Source organism: Microcaecilia unicolor, chromosome 9 (assembly GCF_901765095.1).
Source record: "Microcaecilia unicolor chromosome 9, aMicUni1.1, whole genome shotgun sequence".
In the NCBI taxonomy this organism is placed as follows: Eukaryota; Metazoa; Chordata; class Amphibia; order Gymnophiona; family Siphonopidae; genus Microcaecilia; species Microcaecilia unicolor.
In genome coordinates, this window is record NC_044039.1 from 18,375,630 (window position 1) to 18,390,921 (window position 15,292).

The 15,292-nt window shown below is 45.1% G+C and overlaps 1 protein-coding gene across 1 annotated transcript in view; it reads right to left on the reverse strand.

Annotated features, from left to right (window-relative positions):
• Positions 1-15,292, reverse strand: part of C9H12orf50 (chromosome 9 C12orf50 homolog) — a 79,885-nt gene that overhangs the window by 40,247 nt on the left and 24,346 nt on the right. Inside the window, exons 9-10 of the mRNA XM_030214856.1 lie at positions 6,333-6,444; positions 801-917 (exon numbers count right to left, since the gene is read on the reverse strand). Coding sequence (XP_030070716.1) covers positions 801-917; positions 6,333-6,444 — 229 coding nt within the window. The remainder of the gene's footprint in view (positions 1-800; positions 918-6,332; positions 6,445-15,292) is intronic.

Here is a 15,292-nt window from a genome sequence, read left to right on the forward strand (position 1 = left end):
TTAATGAAGTCCACTACAGTGCAACCTAGGATGCCCGGTTGGTGTCCTGGCATGTGAGGGGGACCAGTGCACTACAAATGCTGGCTCCTCCCATGGCCAGTTTTGAGATGGGCGTCCTTGGTTTCCATTATCGGCGAAAATCAATGCCGGCCATCTCTAAGGGCGGCCATCTCTAAGGTCGGCCCAAATGTTGGGATTTGGGCGGTCCAGACCGTATGATCGAAATGAAAGATGGGCGCCCATCTTGTTCGATAATACGGTTGGCTCCGCCCCTTCCTGGGGCCGTCCCCGGAGGTGGGCGCCCTTAGATATGGGCGCCCCCATTCGATTATGCCCCTATATGTTACTATGTATGCTACCTCATCAGCCTGGCGGTACTTCCCACCCCCAGTGCGCCATCATATCCAGCGCTACAAAAATATATTTATTTTTGTAGCACTGGTGTGTACCCAGTGGTAATCGGGCAGAGCCATGCCCTGCCCGGTTACCACCAGGTTAGCACTGGAGCCCTTATTGCCACCTCAATGGGTGCCGGTAAGGGCTCTCCCCGGAATGGCCACACAGCAAGTGCTTCACTTGCCACGTGGCCCATGTCTTTAAAAAAAGAAAGACCTACCTTTTACCCGCTGTGTAAAAGGGGGCCTCGGCGTCCATCAAAAACAAACGCCGACACCAGCGCAGGCCTCCTTTTGCAGCAGCTCGGTAAAAGGGGCCCTTTGTGAGTGTTAGGGCTTAACACCCTTTAGTGAAAGGGCTTCTAAGTTAGGGGCAGATTTTGAGATATTTCACTCGAGACTCACTTGTGGAAGGATTTTCTTTGGATTCCACCATATCATTTATTGTTGTATTCACTTCATTGCCTTTAGTTAATGATCCAGTAGGCAAGGAAGGAGTAAGGTGGGGCATCTTGACAGTATCTGCAAGTATTAAGGTTGTGAACGTATTAGTGTTTGATTCGTGTAGAATGCCTAAAAAAAAACAGTGCATGGAAAAATCAGAGATAATGCAAACTAACCTATTCATTAATCCATGTAAAGTTGATTTCTGTGCTTTATGCATTCTAATGTGCATTAAAGAAAAAAAAATATTTTTATTGCCACAAAAGTTTGAAGCAAATTGAAAATATGTGTAAAACCGGGGGGAGAAATTCCCCAAATCAAACTCAATATTTTCAATGCAGTTAGACTTACAAAGTTACGTGGTAGCCTATGGAACTTTGTAAGCTTCAAAATGTTCTTCCTCCTGACAATAATTCACTCTCCAAAGCTTCTATATTTCTAATCTACTCCCTAATGACAGATTTAAATAAAAAGGTATTAAAAAAGAAAATATAGCAAGAGAAGGAAAGAGAAAACCAGAAGTCAGATATGTTAGTTTGGGCTCTATTACCATATTAGTCTGTTCTGTGATCAAATATTAGACAATTTGTTAAACAAAAAAAAAAATCTTGAAAAAGGACCTGAATAAAGGTGCAGTTTCCCTCCTTCTTGCAAAGATCAAAAACAATATATCTATCTATTTTTCTAGGGCTCTGCATTGTTTTTTTTATGTTTAATTTATTTATTATTATTTAACAATTCTTTCCAAGTCAAACACTTGAACAAGAAACACGGAGAGGTAAAATATATAAGTCAGCATAAGTCACACAAAAAAGGGATATTATTCCTCTTTAGACCACCATTGTGAGGGCGTGTTCAAAGAAAAACTCAGGAGATGAGCTTAAGAAAAAAAGGAAAAGAGGAAAAAAAAACTCACAATGCTTAACACGCAATCCCCGTCCAATAACATATCTCAACTTGTTGGATATTACCTGTGGTCACCCTTTTTAAATCTATAAAGGCACGCAATTGCTCTGGAAGAAAAAATACATATTTTAACCCTGTATATTTAACTACACATTTACATGGATAGTTAAGATAGAAAGATGCCCCTACTGCCAAAGTTTCCGTTTTCAAGGCCAAAAAGGCCTTCCTCCTTTCTTGAGTTTGTTTTGTAACATCAGGAAATATCCAAATTTTCTTGCCATAAAACAAGGTTTGTAGTTTCCGAAAGGATAAGCGCTTCACCACCTCTAGATTTTGCTCCAATACAAATGAAACCAGTAAAGTCGCTCGTTCGGACTCTTCAGATAAAGATACTTCTAGTAAGTCAGTTACATTCAATAAATCTTTCTTATTTTCTTGTAGGTTTGTTTTTAGGCTGCTTGTATCCCTTCCCAAATTAGCATGAACCAGCCATTCTCAACTGGGAGGGGTAAAAGAAACCAAAGCTACATGCATATGAGAAAGTATTTTTATTCACTTACCAAGTACAGATACAATTATAGTTTCTCATGAGAGATCAGTACAGTTACATCAAAAGATGTTCACCGTGACTGCTTCTCTGGAATACTGTTCTGTTTCAGTAGCTTATATCGTTTGTTTCAGACAATGATTTACAAGACTTCTTCTCTGCAAATCACCCTTCTCACAGATTATTATCTGGTTCCCAACATCTGCTTTCCTAAACCTGTCTAAACCACATTCTCCCTTTTTACACTAGTTTCTTTCCCAAGGCCTGCCTTGCCCGTAAAGGTATCATAATAGACCATAAATTCCAGAGTCATGCAGGCTCATCAATCTCTGATAGATTCCAGAGTCATACAGACTTATCAATCTCTGGCCTTTTAACCCATTCCATAGTGCTTGACTGTGCTCATAATTCTACAGGTTCATTTCCAAAGACTCCTCCAAAACCTTTTTATTTGGTATATAATATATCCGATTTATCGGGGGAATAGTTTCCGGGGTATAGTTCAATATTTCAAGCAAATATTTCTTAAAAGCTTCCAAAGGGGTAACTCCCAAAGATTTTGGAAAGTTCAAAGGGCTCTGCATTGTTTGTAACCTATAGAGCACCTATTCTTCAGAAGTCCATCAGGGGCTGAAAAGATATTCACTGAGACAGCCAAACACTAATCCAACCACAAATACTCATATTTAGAGGGTCTTTTACTTAGTGGTGGTAAACCCAAATTGGGCTTACTGCTTGCTAAACCGGGAGTACCGCCGGGCTACCAAAGCAGGCCTGGTGGTAGTTCCAATCCCCTGTGTGTGCCATTTCCGGTGCTACAAAAATATTTTTATTTTTGTAGCGCCGGTGTTTACCCAGCGGTAATTGGGCAGTGCCAAGCGCTACCCGGTTACCGCCAAGTAAGCACGAGAGTCCCTGCCGCCACCTCAATGGATGGCGGTAGGTGCTCCTGCTGAAATGGCAGCATGGAAGTGCTTCACTTGCCACATGGCCATTTCTTTAAAAAAAAAAAAAAAAAACTTTTACCACTGCAGTAAAAGGGGGCCTCAGCGCACATCAAAAACGTGCGCTGACACCAGTGCAGGCCCCCTTTTGCTGCAGCTTAGTAAAAGGGCCCCTTAGAGCTCACTACTAAGGCTAGAAAGACACCACATTTTCAGGAATGCTTACGCGGTATTCTAAAAGCCACGCATTAAGTTCAGCGTGGTTTATAGAATAATCCTTAAGCGGAGATGCAAAAGCCCACCATGTATGGAGCATCCATATTCTATAATTACGTGTGTAACTCAACACCACGCCCCTGATCCACCCTGAAATGCCCATGACCCTCCCATTTCTGCGCCACGTTTTTTGGGCCAAGCATAAATTTAGCACATAAGTCCCAATTAAATCTAATTAGTGCCAATAGTTGCTTGTTAAAAAGCCAATTGTTGACACTAATTGGCTCGTTATTCTACACCAGCGCAGGCCACTTCTACACACACCTTAGTAAAAGGGCCTTTTAGTTTTTAAGTTGCCCACTTTGATTCCAAGGTTGATACATGTGGGATACAAGTGCCAGAATAGTATAGTATAGTATTATAATTCCATTCATCCAACACTACTTAGCAGAAATAAATTTTTCTGTGAAAGACAGAATAGTTCCCATCTGGCCCAATTATCTGCAGCATCAGAAAAATTTCTGTGTGCCTAATACGAAAGGATTTTGGGCTTTCAAATTGGGTCAGGAATTTAGTACGAGATAAACCAAAATGCAAACGATCAAAGCAAACTGAAGACTGCGCAGGTATTACTTCCCAGGAAGTTAGGTTTTATATTATTAGAACTACAAGGTACCTCAGCAGGAATTACTAAGATGGATGGTATATTTATTTTGCACCTGACTACTATTTATTAAATCATCACCAGGAGAAGCCAGAGAAAACATCCGAGTCTTTTAAGGAAAACTCATGGCTTAGAACATTTCACACTTCTGAACAAAGCAAATATACTCTTAACAGACATTTTCATCTTCACTGAAATAGAGTGGAACAAATACAAATATAAACCCCTATTACTAAATATAACAAGGATTCCTAACAAGAAGCCTGGTGAATTCTATTGGGGGTGAAAAGCAAGAGTGGGAATTTCAAAGTGTCAGAGACAATCACCTACTTCTGTCAACCTTTATCCCAGGAAATAAAAAATATTTTTCGGACGTGCGTAGCGGACGCGCGCCCAAAAATGAAATTATCGCAAGGGCCACGCGGTAGCCGAGCGGTAACTCGCAATTGGCGTGCGTTCGGCACACGTAGGTGCTTACGTGACTTAGTAAAAGGGCCCCAGAGTATCTCTAATTAGAAACAGGATGATATCAAAATAAAATTTGAATGACCTCATGAACGCTGATGTTTTGAGTGGTGTTTAGACATCAACTTCAACTGTGAGAAACTAATCCCAGTGCTGGACAGACTTCTATGGTCTGTGTCCCTTTTATGGCAGGACAGTTTAGGACACGTTGGAATGGACTTCGACAACAACTCCAATAGTTGGAACACAAGGAAAATGGGCGGACTTCTATGATCTGTGTCCCAAAAATGGCAAAGAAAGATCAGGATGAAGTATATGTATTTTATTATTATTAGTTGCATTTGTACCCCACATTTTCCCACCTATTTGCAGGCTCAATGTGGCTTACACAGTACCGTAAGGCGTTTGCCAAATCCGGTAGAGAACAGATACAAGGTTATGTTGTGTTCGAATAAGGTAGATGTATTCCAAGCTCCAATTAGGGTCGAAAGGAGGGAGGATGTATATTGTCCAGTACGGTCTTTGGTTTAGTTGTGTGGCCGGATGTGGGGATTTACATTGGATCTGTAGTGTAGGCCGTTTTGAAAAGGTTGGTTTTTAGTGATTTTCTGAAGTTTAGGTGGTCGTGGATTGTTTTCACAGCTTTTGGGAGTGCGTTCCATATTTGTGCGCTTATACAGGAGAAACTTGATGCATAGGTTGTTTTGTATTTGAGTCCTTTGCAAGTTGGGTTGTGAAGGTTTAGGTATGTACGGGATGATCTGGATCTGTTTCTGGTTGGTAGGTCTATGAGGTCTGTCTTGTATCCTGGGACTACACCGTAGATAATTTTGTGGACAAGGGTGCAGATCTTGAAGGTGATCCTTTCTTTGATTGGAAGCCAGTGTAGCTTTTCTCGGAGGGGTTTGGCATTTTCGAAACGTGTTTTACCAAATATCAGCCTGGCTGCTGTGTTTTGGGCGGTCTGGAGTTTTTTTGTGAGTTGTTCTTTACATCCCGCGTAGATTCCGTTGAAATAATCTGCATGGCTTAGAACCATTGATTGTATTCGGTTTCGAAATATTTCCCTAGGGAAGAAAGGTTATTATATACCACATTCACTGTTGGTTTAATCATGAATTGATAATGAATGTGGTGACTGTTGGGCAGACTGGATGGAGCATCATCTACTGTGTTACTTTGGTACTATGAATCAGCCACCTGGGTAGGCGACGGAATCCAAAACAGCGCCAAGGACCCCTGGCGCTAACTTCGTGTTGCTCCCGCTAGGGGCCATCCTTCCAAAATATGCCCAGACTGTGCTCCTTTGCCAGATACACATATTCGCGATTTGAACGTATAAATTTTACTTTCTAAAATTGTGTTTTCTATATGTATGAAAGATGCACAATATTTGCTTCTCCAAATCTTGAACAGAGCTTCTAAAAGAACCGCCATAATGTCCAAAATGTGAGGACAAAACAAAGCATGAGAATTTTATACTTAGCTAAAAAAAAAAAGGTGTAGTAAAATAAAATGATACAAATATTCCAATGAGTATATTCGTACAATTATATAGAGAAAAGAATAATAATTTTCTTTCAACAAGGCAGGTCATGCAGGCAAATTTCAGGTGGCATTTCTGAAACATTCTATCGCTCTCAAACATAACTAATATCATGGAAACAGAAAACAAACTGACAGGAAAAAAAAGGAAAAATAATTTATATTCTGGCCTCCTGGCATCAGAGAGTTTATTTCCACTCCTGTACCTTCTCTTTTTTTGTAAGCGCTGGAAGGCCTTTGTGACTCCTTGTCAATCTGCTCTTTGTTACCAAGGCCTTCATAAAATCTTTTCTTTAGAGCTTTATTGGCATCCTTTGCAAACACACATGCATAATATTTAAGAAATATTAATAGCTTTCCTCACGCCTTAAGGTTATCAGAATCAATATGCTAATGTGATTTCTTAAAAAAGCACAACTTTGATTAAATTTTGTAACAATTATCAGAAAGGAAATGCAAATAGCTGATGGATGATTATATAGCATGTGACATGTCCTCCAGGAGAAGTTTAGAGTCCATTTTACTAAGTGGCGGTAAGCTTACCGCTCGCTAAAGAGGAAGTACCACCGGGCTACTGCAGCAGCCCGGCGGTACTTCCCACCCCTAATGCGCCGTCATATCTGGCACTACAAAAATATATTTATTTTTGTAGTGTCGGAGTGTACCCGGCGGTAATCGGGCAGTGCTGTGCACTGCCCAGCTACCGCCAGGATAGCACAGGAGCGCCCTTACTGCCACCTCAATGGGTGGCAGTAAGAGCTCCCCCTGAAATAGCCATGCGGAAAGTGCTTTCCTCAGGGCCGCCGAGAGGGGGGGCAGAGGGGACAAAATTCCCCGGGCCTGGGCCTCCAAGGGGGACCCGGCACCGCAGTCCCCTCCACCCAGTGGTGTGCTGCAGCCGACTCGCAAGAGCCGGTTGTTCTTGAGGGCGAGCCGGCTCTCCTCCCTCCCTCCCCCGAGCTACAGGGTCCCTCCGAGTACCTGAAGAAGGCATTCTTCGGGGCAGGCAGGAAAGATGCCCAGTCTTGCCTGCCCGCTGCCGGCGCTGACCCTCCCCCACTGCCGGATCACTCTTTAAAAATGGCCACCGAGACTTCCAGCGACAGCCTCGCGAGACTTCTGCTGAAGTCTTGGAGGCCGCCCTTGTAAGTCTCGGCAGACATTTTGAAGAGCCTAGTCTCTCAGCGGCCCTGCCTTTACTTGCCACGTGGCCATTTCCAGCAGGAAAGAAAAACTTCCCTTTTGCCCACTGCGGTAAAAGGGGGCCTTGGTGCATGTGAAAATCATGCACTGATGCCAGCGCAGGCCCCCTTTTGCCGCAGCTTGGTAAAAGGGACCCTTAGAGGAGCATAATCGAATGGGGTGCCCAAGTTTTCCTGAGGGCGTCCTCGCAGGACAGCCCCACGAAGGGGCGGGGAAACCCGTATTATCGAAACAAGATGGGCGTCCATATTTCGTTTCGATAATACGGTCGGGGACGCCCAAATCTCAACATTTAGGTTGACTTTACAGATGGTTGACCTAAATGTTGAGATGGTCGTCCTCGATTTTCGGCGATAATGGAAACCGAGGACGCCCATCTCAGAAATGACCAAATCCAAGCCATTTGGTCATGGGAGGAGCCAGCATTCGTAGTGCACTGGTCCCCCTCACATGCCAGGACACCAGCTGGGCACCCTAGGGGGCACTGCAATGGACTTCAGAAATTGCTCCCAGGTGCATAGCTCCCTTACCTTGGGTGCTGAGCCCCCCAACCCCCCCCCCAAAAAAAACCCACTCCCCACAACTATACACCACTACCATAGTCTTAGGGGTGAAGGGGGGCACCTACATTTGGGTACAGTGGGTTTTGGAGGGCTCATATTTACCACCACAAATGTAACAGGTGTGGGGGGAATGGGCCTGGGTCCACCTGCCTGAAGTGCACTGCACCCATTAAAACTGCTCCAGGGACCTGCATACTGCTGAGATGGACCTGAGGTATGACATTTGAGGCTGGCAAAAAATATTTTTAAAGTTTTTTTTAGGGTGGGAGGGGGTTAGTGACCACTGGGGGAGTAAGGGGAGGTCATCCCCGATTCCCTCCGTTGGTCATTTGGTCAGTTGAGGCACCTTTTTGAGGCTTGGTTGCAAGAAAAAAAGGACCAAGAAAAGTCGGCCAAATGCTCGTCAGGGACGCCCTTCTTTTTTCCATTATCGGCCGACGCCCATGTGTTAAGCATGCGCCAGTCCCGCCTTCGCTATGCTTCCGACACACCTCTGTGAACTTTGGTCGTCCCCACGACGGAAAGCAGTTGAGGACGCCCAAAATCGGCTTTCAGTTATGCCGATTTGGGCGATCCTGAGAGAAGGACGTCCATCTCCCGATTTGTGTCGGAAGATGGGTTCCCTTCTCTTTCGAAAATAAGCCTGATAGTGTCTTATTTATTTATTTATCACACAAGGGTCCTTTTACGAAGCTGCAGTAAAAGGGGGCCTGGGCTGGCATCAGTGCACGTTTTTCACATGTGCCGAGGCCCCCTTTTACCGCAGTGGGTATACGACTGACTTTTTTGCTGGAAAAAAAATTGGCCATGTGATAAGTGAACCACTTGCTATGCGGCCATTTCAGAGGGGAGAACTTATAGCCACCCATTGAGGTGGCGGTAAGGGCTCTCGCACTAACCTGGTGATAACCGGGCTGCGATTACCACCTGGTAAACACCGGTGCTACAAAATTTGAAAAATTTTGTAACATCCGAAATGGCACGCAATGGGGGTGGGATGTGGTAGCCCAGTGGATTAGCGTGCGGCAAGCCTGTTGCCATGCACCAACCTTTTAGTAAAAATGCCCCATGGTTTTCTAGCCTAGATCCTAGGTGGTTTTACAATTTAAAAACATTCATAAGCACGCAACTGTGGAATGCACTACCAAAAGTCGTGAAAACAACGAACGACCAGGGCAGACTCAGGAAAGATGTCAGGAAGTATTTTTTCACAGAGAGGGTGGTGGATGCTTGGAATACCCTCCCGCGGGAGGTGGTAGAGATGAAAACGGTAACGGAATTCAAACCTGCGTGGGATATGCATAAAGGAATCCTGTGCAGAAGGAATGGATCCTCAGAAGCTTAGCCGAAATTGGGTGGCGGAGCAGGTGGGGGGAAGAGGGGTTGGTGGTTGGGAGGCGAGGATAGTGGAGGGCAGACTTATACGGTCTGTGCCAGAGCCGGTGATGGGAGGCGGGACTGGTGGTTGGGAGGCGGGAAATATTGCTGGGCAGACTTGTAGGTCTGTGCCCTGAAAAAGGCAGGTACAAATCAAGGTAAGGTATACACATATGAGTTTATCTTGTTGGGCAGACTGGATGGACCATGCAGGTCTTTTTCTGCCGTCATCTACTATGTTACTATGTTACTATGTAAATCACTAAAGACCAACCTGTTCAAAAAGGCATACTCTACTGACCCAACTTAAGTGCGTGAATCCTGCAACACAACGAAACCAAAGCACGTAATGAACACTATATAACTCTTCTTCCCTATGATTCTCTAATGTGTCTGTAACACATGAATCTCATTCGACCATATAGTAAAGTAGGTGACGGAAGAGAGGGACCCGTACGGTCCACCCGGTCTGCCCAACAGGATAGACTCATGTGTGCTGCTTTGTGTGTTTGCCTGACCTTGATTTGTGTCTGCCGTTTTCGGAGCACAGACCGTGGAGGTCTGCCCAGCACTGACCCCGCCTCCTAGCCTCTAGCCCCACCTCCTAACCACCGGTGCTGCCACCCAACCTCTAACATCACTTTGTATTTGTTTCTTCACCGCAGGTGGCTAACGCCTCATGGTACTACGTTAGCCACATTGAGCCTGCAAAAAGGTGGGAAAATGTGGGGTACAAATGTAACAAATAAATAAATTAAATAGACCAAAAGCAATACAGTAATCAAATACAATACGATCTTATCTAAATCTGCACTACCCAAGCTGCAAAGGACTTAAATAGAAAACAACTTACGCATCTAGTTTTTCCTACATAAGCACACGACTGTGGAACGCATTACCAAAGGCCTTGAAAATGACGTATGACCACCCAAACTTCCGTAAACCACTGAATTAGGAGAGCCATCAGTGGAGGAAGGAAAGGTGGCAGCTCTGAGTATCACATTTCAGTCTCTTTAAGAAGTGCCTGGGTACTGTAAAGGTCTCAAGTACAAAACTTATCATGGATCCAATTTCTCCTTCCTGGGCAGCCAACTCTGGAATGCCCTCCCTAGACATATCCGATCAATCCATGACCATTTACCTTTCAGGAAAGCATTAAAAACCCATTTATTCAAGCAAGCCTACCCTAAAGACCCTGATTAAACTTATGAATCCATCTACCTAACAAACACCAAAGAAACGACGACAACGACATTGACCCAGATCATATCTCCCACATCACCCCCCACATCACCTATCCCTACCAACCCATCCATTCTATCCATTCTATCACTACCCCCCTATCGCTTATCTCTACTGACCCATCCAGGCTATTCCTATGTTATATTTAATTTCTTACCTTATCTAACAAAATTCTGTATAACCTAATATTATGTAAGCCGCATTGAACCTGCTTTTAGTGGGAAAGTGTGGGATACAGATGTATTAAATAAATAAATAAATAAATAAAAACCAACCTGTTTAAAAAGGCATACCCTACCGATCCAACTTAAATGCCTAATCTCTGCAACACAACCAAACTAACGCACGTAATGGACATAACACAACTCTTCCGTTCTCCGATTCCCTAATGTGGCTGTGCCACATGAACTTGATCTTATCACAACATCACCCTGTATTTGTTCACACCGGAGCCTGCAAAGGCCTCTCTGGTACTATGTAAGCCACATTGAGCCTACAAATAGGTGGGAAAACGTGGGATACAAATGTAACAAATAAATAAATGTAACGTCCAGTATCCAGCATAATAAAATATAACATCTTACACTGGTTAGTCAAAAGCCTGAGTAAAAATAATGTGCCTGAAGATGTTTACAAGAAGAAAGATAATTATTCATTATACGTAGCTCCTCTGGGAGCCCATTTCACAAACGAGTACCTTCTATAGAAAAAAAATGTTTGATCTGGTATCTTCCAAGGTGACTTGTGTATAAGAAGGAACAGTTAACAGCGATTTTCCTGCAGATCTTAAAGAGCGAGGTGGAATATATACTCTAAGTGCTGTCGCAGGAGGAATTGGGAGCTCACCATTTATCGCCCTAAAAACCAGACTCGGCACTTTAAACTGAACTCTGACCTTAACAGGTAAACAATGCAAGTCTTGCAAAACTGGTCAAATGTGTTTAAATCTGGAAACCCCAGCAATAAGTCTCGCTGCCGTATTCTGGGCTACTTACAGCGATCTCAAAACATAAGTTGGCAAGCCCGGAAAAAGAGAGGGTCCAAAGTACATCAATTAAGCAAAGCAGAACAAAAAACAAAAACCACAAAGGGGCCCCTTTCACCAGACTGTGGCAAAAGGCGGGCCTGCGCTGGCGTTGGTGCGTGTTTTTCACACACGCCGAGGCCCCCGCAGCGGGTAAAAGGTAGGTCTTTCTTTTCTTCAGCAAATGGCCATGCGGCAAGTGAAACACTTGCTGTGCAGCCATTTTGAGGGGGAGCCCTTACCGCCATCCATTGAGGTGGCGGTAAGGGCTCCTGCGCTAACCTGGCAGCGCGCGGCACTGCCCGATTACCATCGGGTACACACCACAGTAATGACGGTGCGCTAAGGGTGGGAACTACCATCAGGCTGCTGCAGTAGCCCTGCGGTACTTCCTTTTTAGCGAGTGGTAAGCACGCATTGGGCTTACCGCTGCTTTCTGAAAGGGCCCCGAAAAGACTTTCAGGAGCAGGACAATGGGAAAAGACTCAGGGGTCCTTTTACAAAGGGGCAGTGACGTAGCTAAGGGTGGGCCTGGGTGGGCACAGGCCCACCCATTCTTGCCTCAGGCCCACCCAATCAGCAGCCCATGAGGCACCCAAAACTCTTCAGTGGCGGTGCTTCACTACTCTCTCTCCCTCTTCTCCGCTCGTGAACTGGCATCTATCTGCCTGTGTCTCTCTGGAACCCCCCCCCCCCCCCCCCAGCAGTTTCTATAGGCATCCTATGCCAGCCCTGCAGGCTTCTCTCTATCATGTCCTGCCCTCAATGATGTCACTTCTTGTTTCCTTGGCAGGGGCATGGTAGAAAGAAGCCTGCAGGGCTGGAGCAGGTTGCCTATAGGAATTGCGACGGGCAATGGCTCTGAGGTAGAACTGGGGGAGGAGGTTCAGAGAGAAACGGGCAGACGGGTCATTAAAAAACACGATATTCTATATTGTATGTATGTACAGGAGTAGGAGTGGGAAGGGCCCACCCAGGTTAACTCTGGGCCCACCCAAAATGGCAGTTTCTGCCTACGCCCCTGCAAAGGCGCGCTAGCGTTTTTATCACAAGCAAAAATGAGCACGTGCTAAACGCTAGAGATGCTCAAATATTTCTATGGGCGTCTCTAGCATTTAGCACGCACTAATCATTAGCGTGCACTAAAAACGCTAGCTTGCCTTTGTAAAATAACCCCCTCAATTCTTTATTAAGAGGATCTGACACAGGCCATGTTTCATAAGTACATAAGTATTGCCATACTGGGAAAGACCAAAAGGTCCATCGAGCCCAGCATCCTGTTTCCAACAGTGGCCAATCCAGGTCACAAATACCTGGCAAGATCCCAAAAATGTATAAAACATTTTATACTGCTTATCCCAGAAATAGTGGATTTCCCCCAAGTCCATTTAATAACGGTCTATGGACTTTTCCTTTAGGAAGCCGTCCAAACCTTTTTTTAAACTCCGCTAAGCTAACTGCCTTTACCACATTCTCTGGCAACGAATTCCAGAGTTTAATTACATGTTGAGTGAAGAAAAATTTTCTCTGATTCGTTTTAAATTTACTACATTGTAGCTTCATCACATGTCCCCTAGTCTTAGTATTTTTGGAAAGCGTGAACAGACGCTGCATCAAGGGTCGCATAAGTATTCAGAACTCTTTATAAAGCAGTGGCAAAACTGCCAATAACAGGGGATTAGCTGTCAATACTACAACTACTACTACTATTTAGCATTTCTATAGAGCTACAAGGCATACGCAGCGCTGCACAAACATAGAAGAAAGAGTCCCTGCTCAAAGAGCTTACAATCTAATAGACAAAAAATAAAGTAAGCAAATCAAATCAATTAATGTGTACAAGAAGGAGGAGAGGAGGGTAGGTGGAGGCGAGTGGGGGTGCACTGCAGATACAAGCCTGCTGATAAAATCAAAATAAACGCTGACAGGGTGTATAAAAATAGATGAAGGTCTTCGTTCAGTATACGCTGAAAGTGCTGTAAAAAAAAACCCTGCCAAATCAGTTATTGGCGCAGTGGCGTTCCTAGGGGCGCTGACACCTGGGGCGGATCGCTGATGCATCCCCCCCCCCCCCGGGTGCAGTGCCCACCCCCCCACCCCGTGCAGCGCGACCCCCCCCCCGGCGAAAGGACATCCCCCACCCCGGTGAAAAAACCCCTTCCCCCCCGGGTGCACGCCGCTGGGGGGGGGGTGCCGCGAGCCAGTCAGCGTCGTTCGTTTCCATGCTCCCTCTGCCCTGGAACAGGAAGTAACCTGTTCCGGGGCAGAGGGAGCATGGAAACGAACGACGCTGACCGGCACGCGGCACCCCCCCCCAGCGGCGTGCACCCGGGGCGGACCGCCCCCACTGCCCCCCCCCCCCCCTTGGTACGCCACTGTATTGGCATAGAATTGCCGAAACACAGCCCATGTCGGGTCCTCTTAATAAAGATTCGAGTCTTTTTTCCATTGTCCTGCTCCTCTCTGTGCTGTTTGTTCTGTTAAGCCCAGAAACAACACACTGCAATAATCAAACAATGGAGTTACAAGTAACAGTTCTAAAATTCTCTTGAGACAATAAGCCTTTCAACCTTCTCAATACCCTCAACTTCAAAAAAAAATCCTTTTCACTAAAACCTTCACGTGATTGAAATGATAAGGACAAATCCATAATCATCCCTAGATATTTCACTTCCCGTAGGACAGATATGGTATCATTCCCAATAACAAAATTTAAAGGGAAGTCCACTGAAGATGAATAAAAAAAAGTGCCAATCTATTAGTTGTCATCCAAGAGTTAATTGACTGTAAGCGAATACGCAAGAAGTCCAATGTCTTATTCAATGAATCAGAAATAGGGGAAAAAACTGGATATCATCCACGTAGATCTTATAATTCAATCCCAAACCCACAACAGTTTACAGGGGGAAAACAAGTAAATTTTAAGAAGTACTAGGGATAAAGATGAACCCTGGGGAACACCTGCAGTTACATCAATCTGTGATGATACACTTCCTATTCCATTTCCACCCTATAAACTGTAACACTTTCCCTCCATCCCAGGGGCGTAGCCAGAAAACAGATTATGGGTGGGCCTAGGCAAGAACTGGGTGGGCACTAAGGGGCTCATTTTCAAAGCACTTAGCCTTCCAAAGTTCCATAGAAACCTATGGAACTTTGGGAGGCTAAGAGGCATATTTTCAAAGCACTTAGCCTTCCAAAGTTCCATAGAAACCTATGGAACTTTGGAAGGCTAAGTGCTTTGAAAATATGCCTCTTAGTGCTTTGAAAATATGCCTCCAAGTGTTCTCCCTCCCCCCCCCTCCCCCCCCCCCCCCCCCCCCCCCACCAAAACACAAATAGCTTAGCTGGCGGGAAAATGCTTCTTTCCACCTTGGCAGTCTGCAGCAGGCATGCACTGAAAACTGAGAATGTGCAGGTGCCGGTATTGTGGAGAGTAGCGTTTTCGTTACCATCAGGGGGAAGTCTTCAGCTGGCAGAGCTTAGGTTCCCCATCAACTACCACTAAATGTGTGCTACTGTTTGGTGGGCCTGAGCCCTAAGTGGGTGGGCCTTGGCCCACCCAGGCCCACCTGTGGCTACTCCATTCCCATCATCTTGTTCATGTACTTCAAAAATTTGCCACTTTTTCAAGATCCAGTGTGTTATTTCTAGTAAAAAAAAGGTGCTGGTACTCAAATGCTAGGCCACCCTTCATGGGTGGGGTGATCACTGAGGGACCCACCTCCAAGTGCCCCCTCAAAAAAAGCCCTGTCAA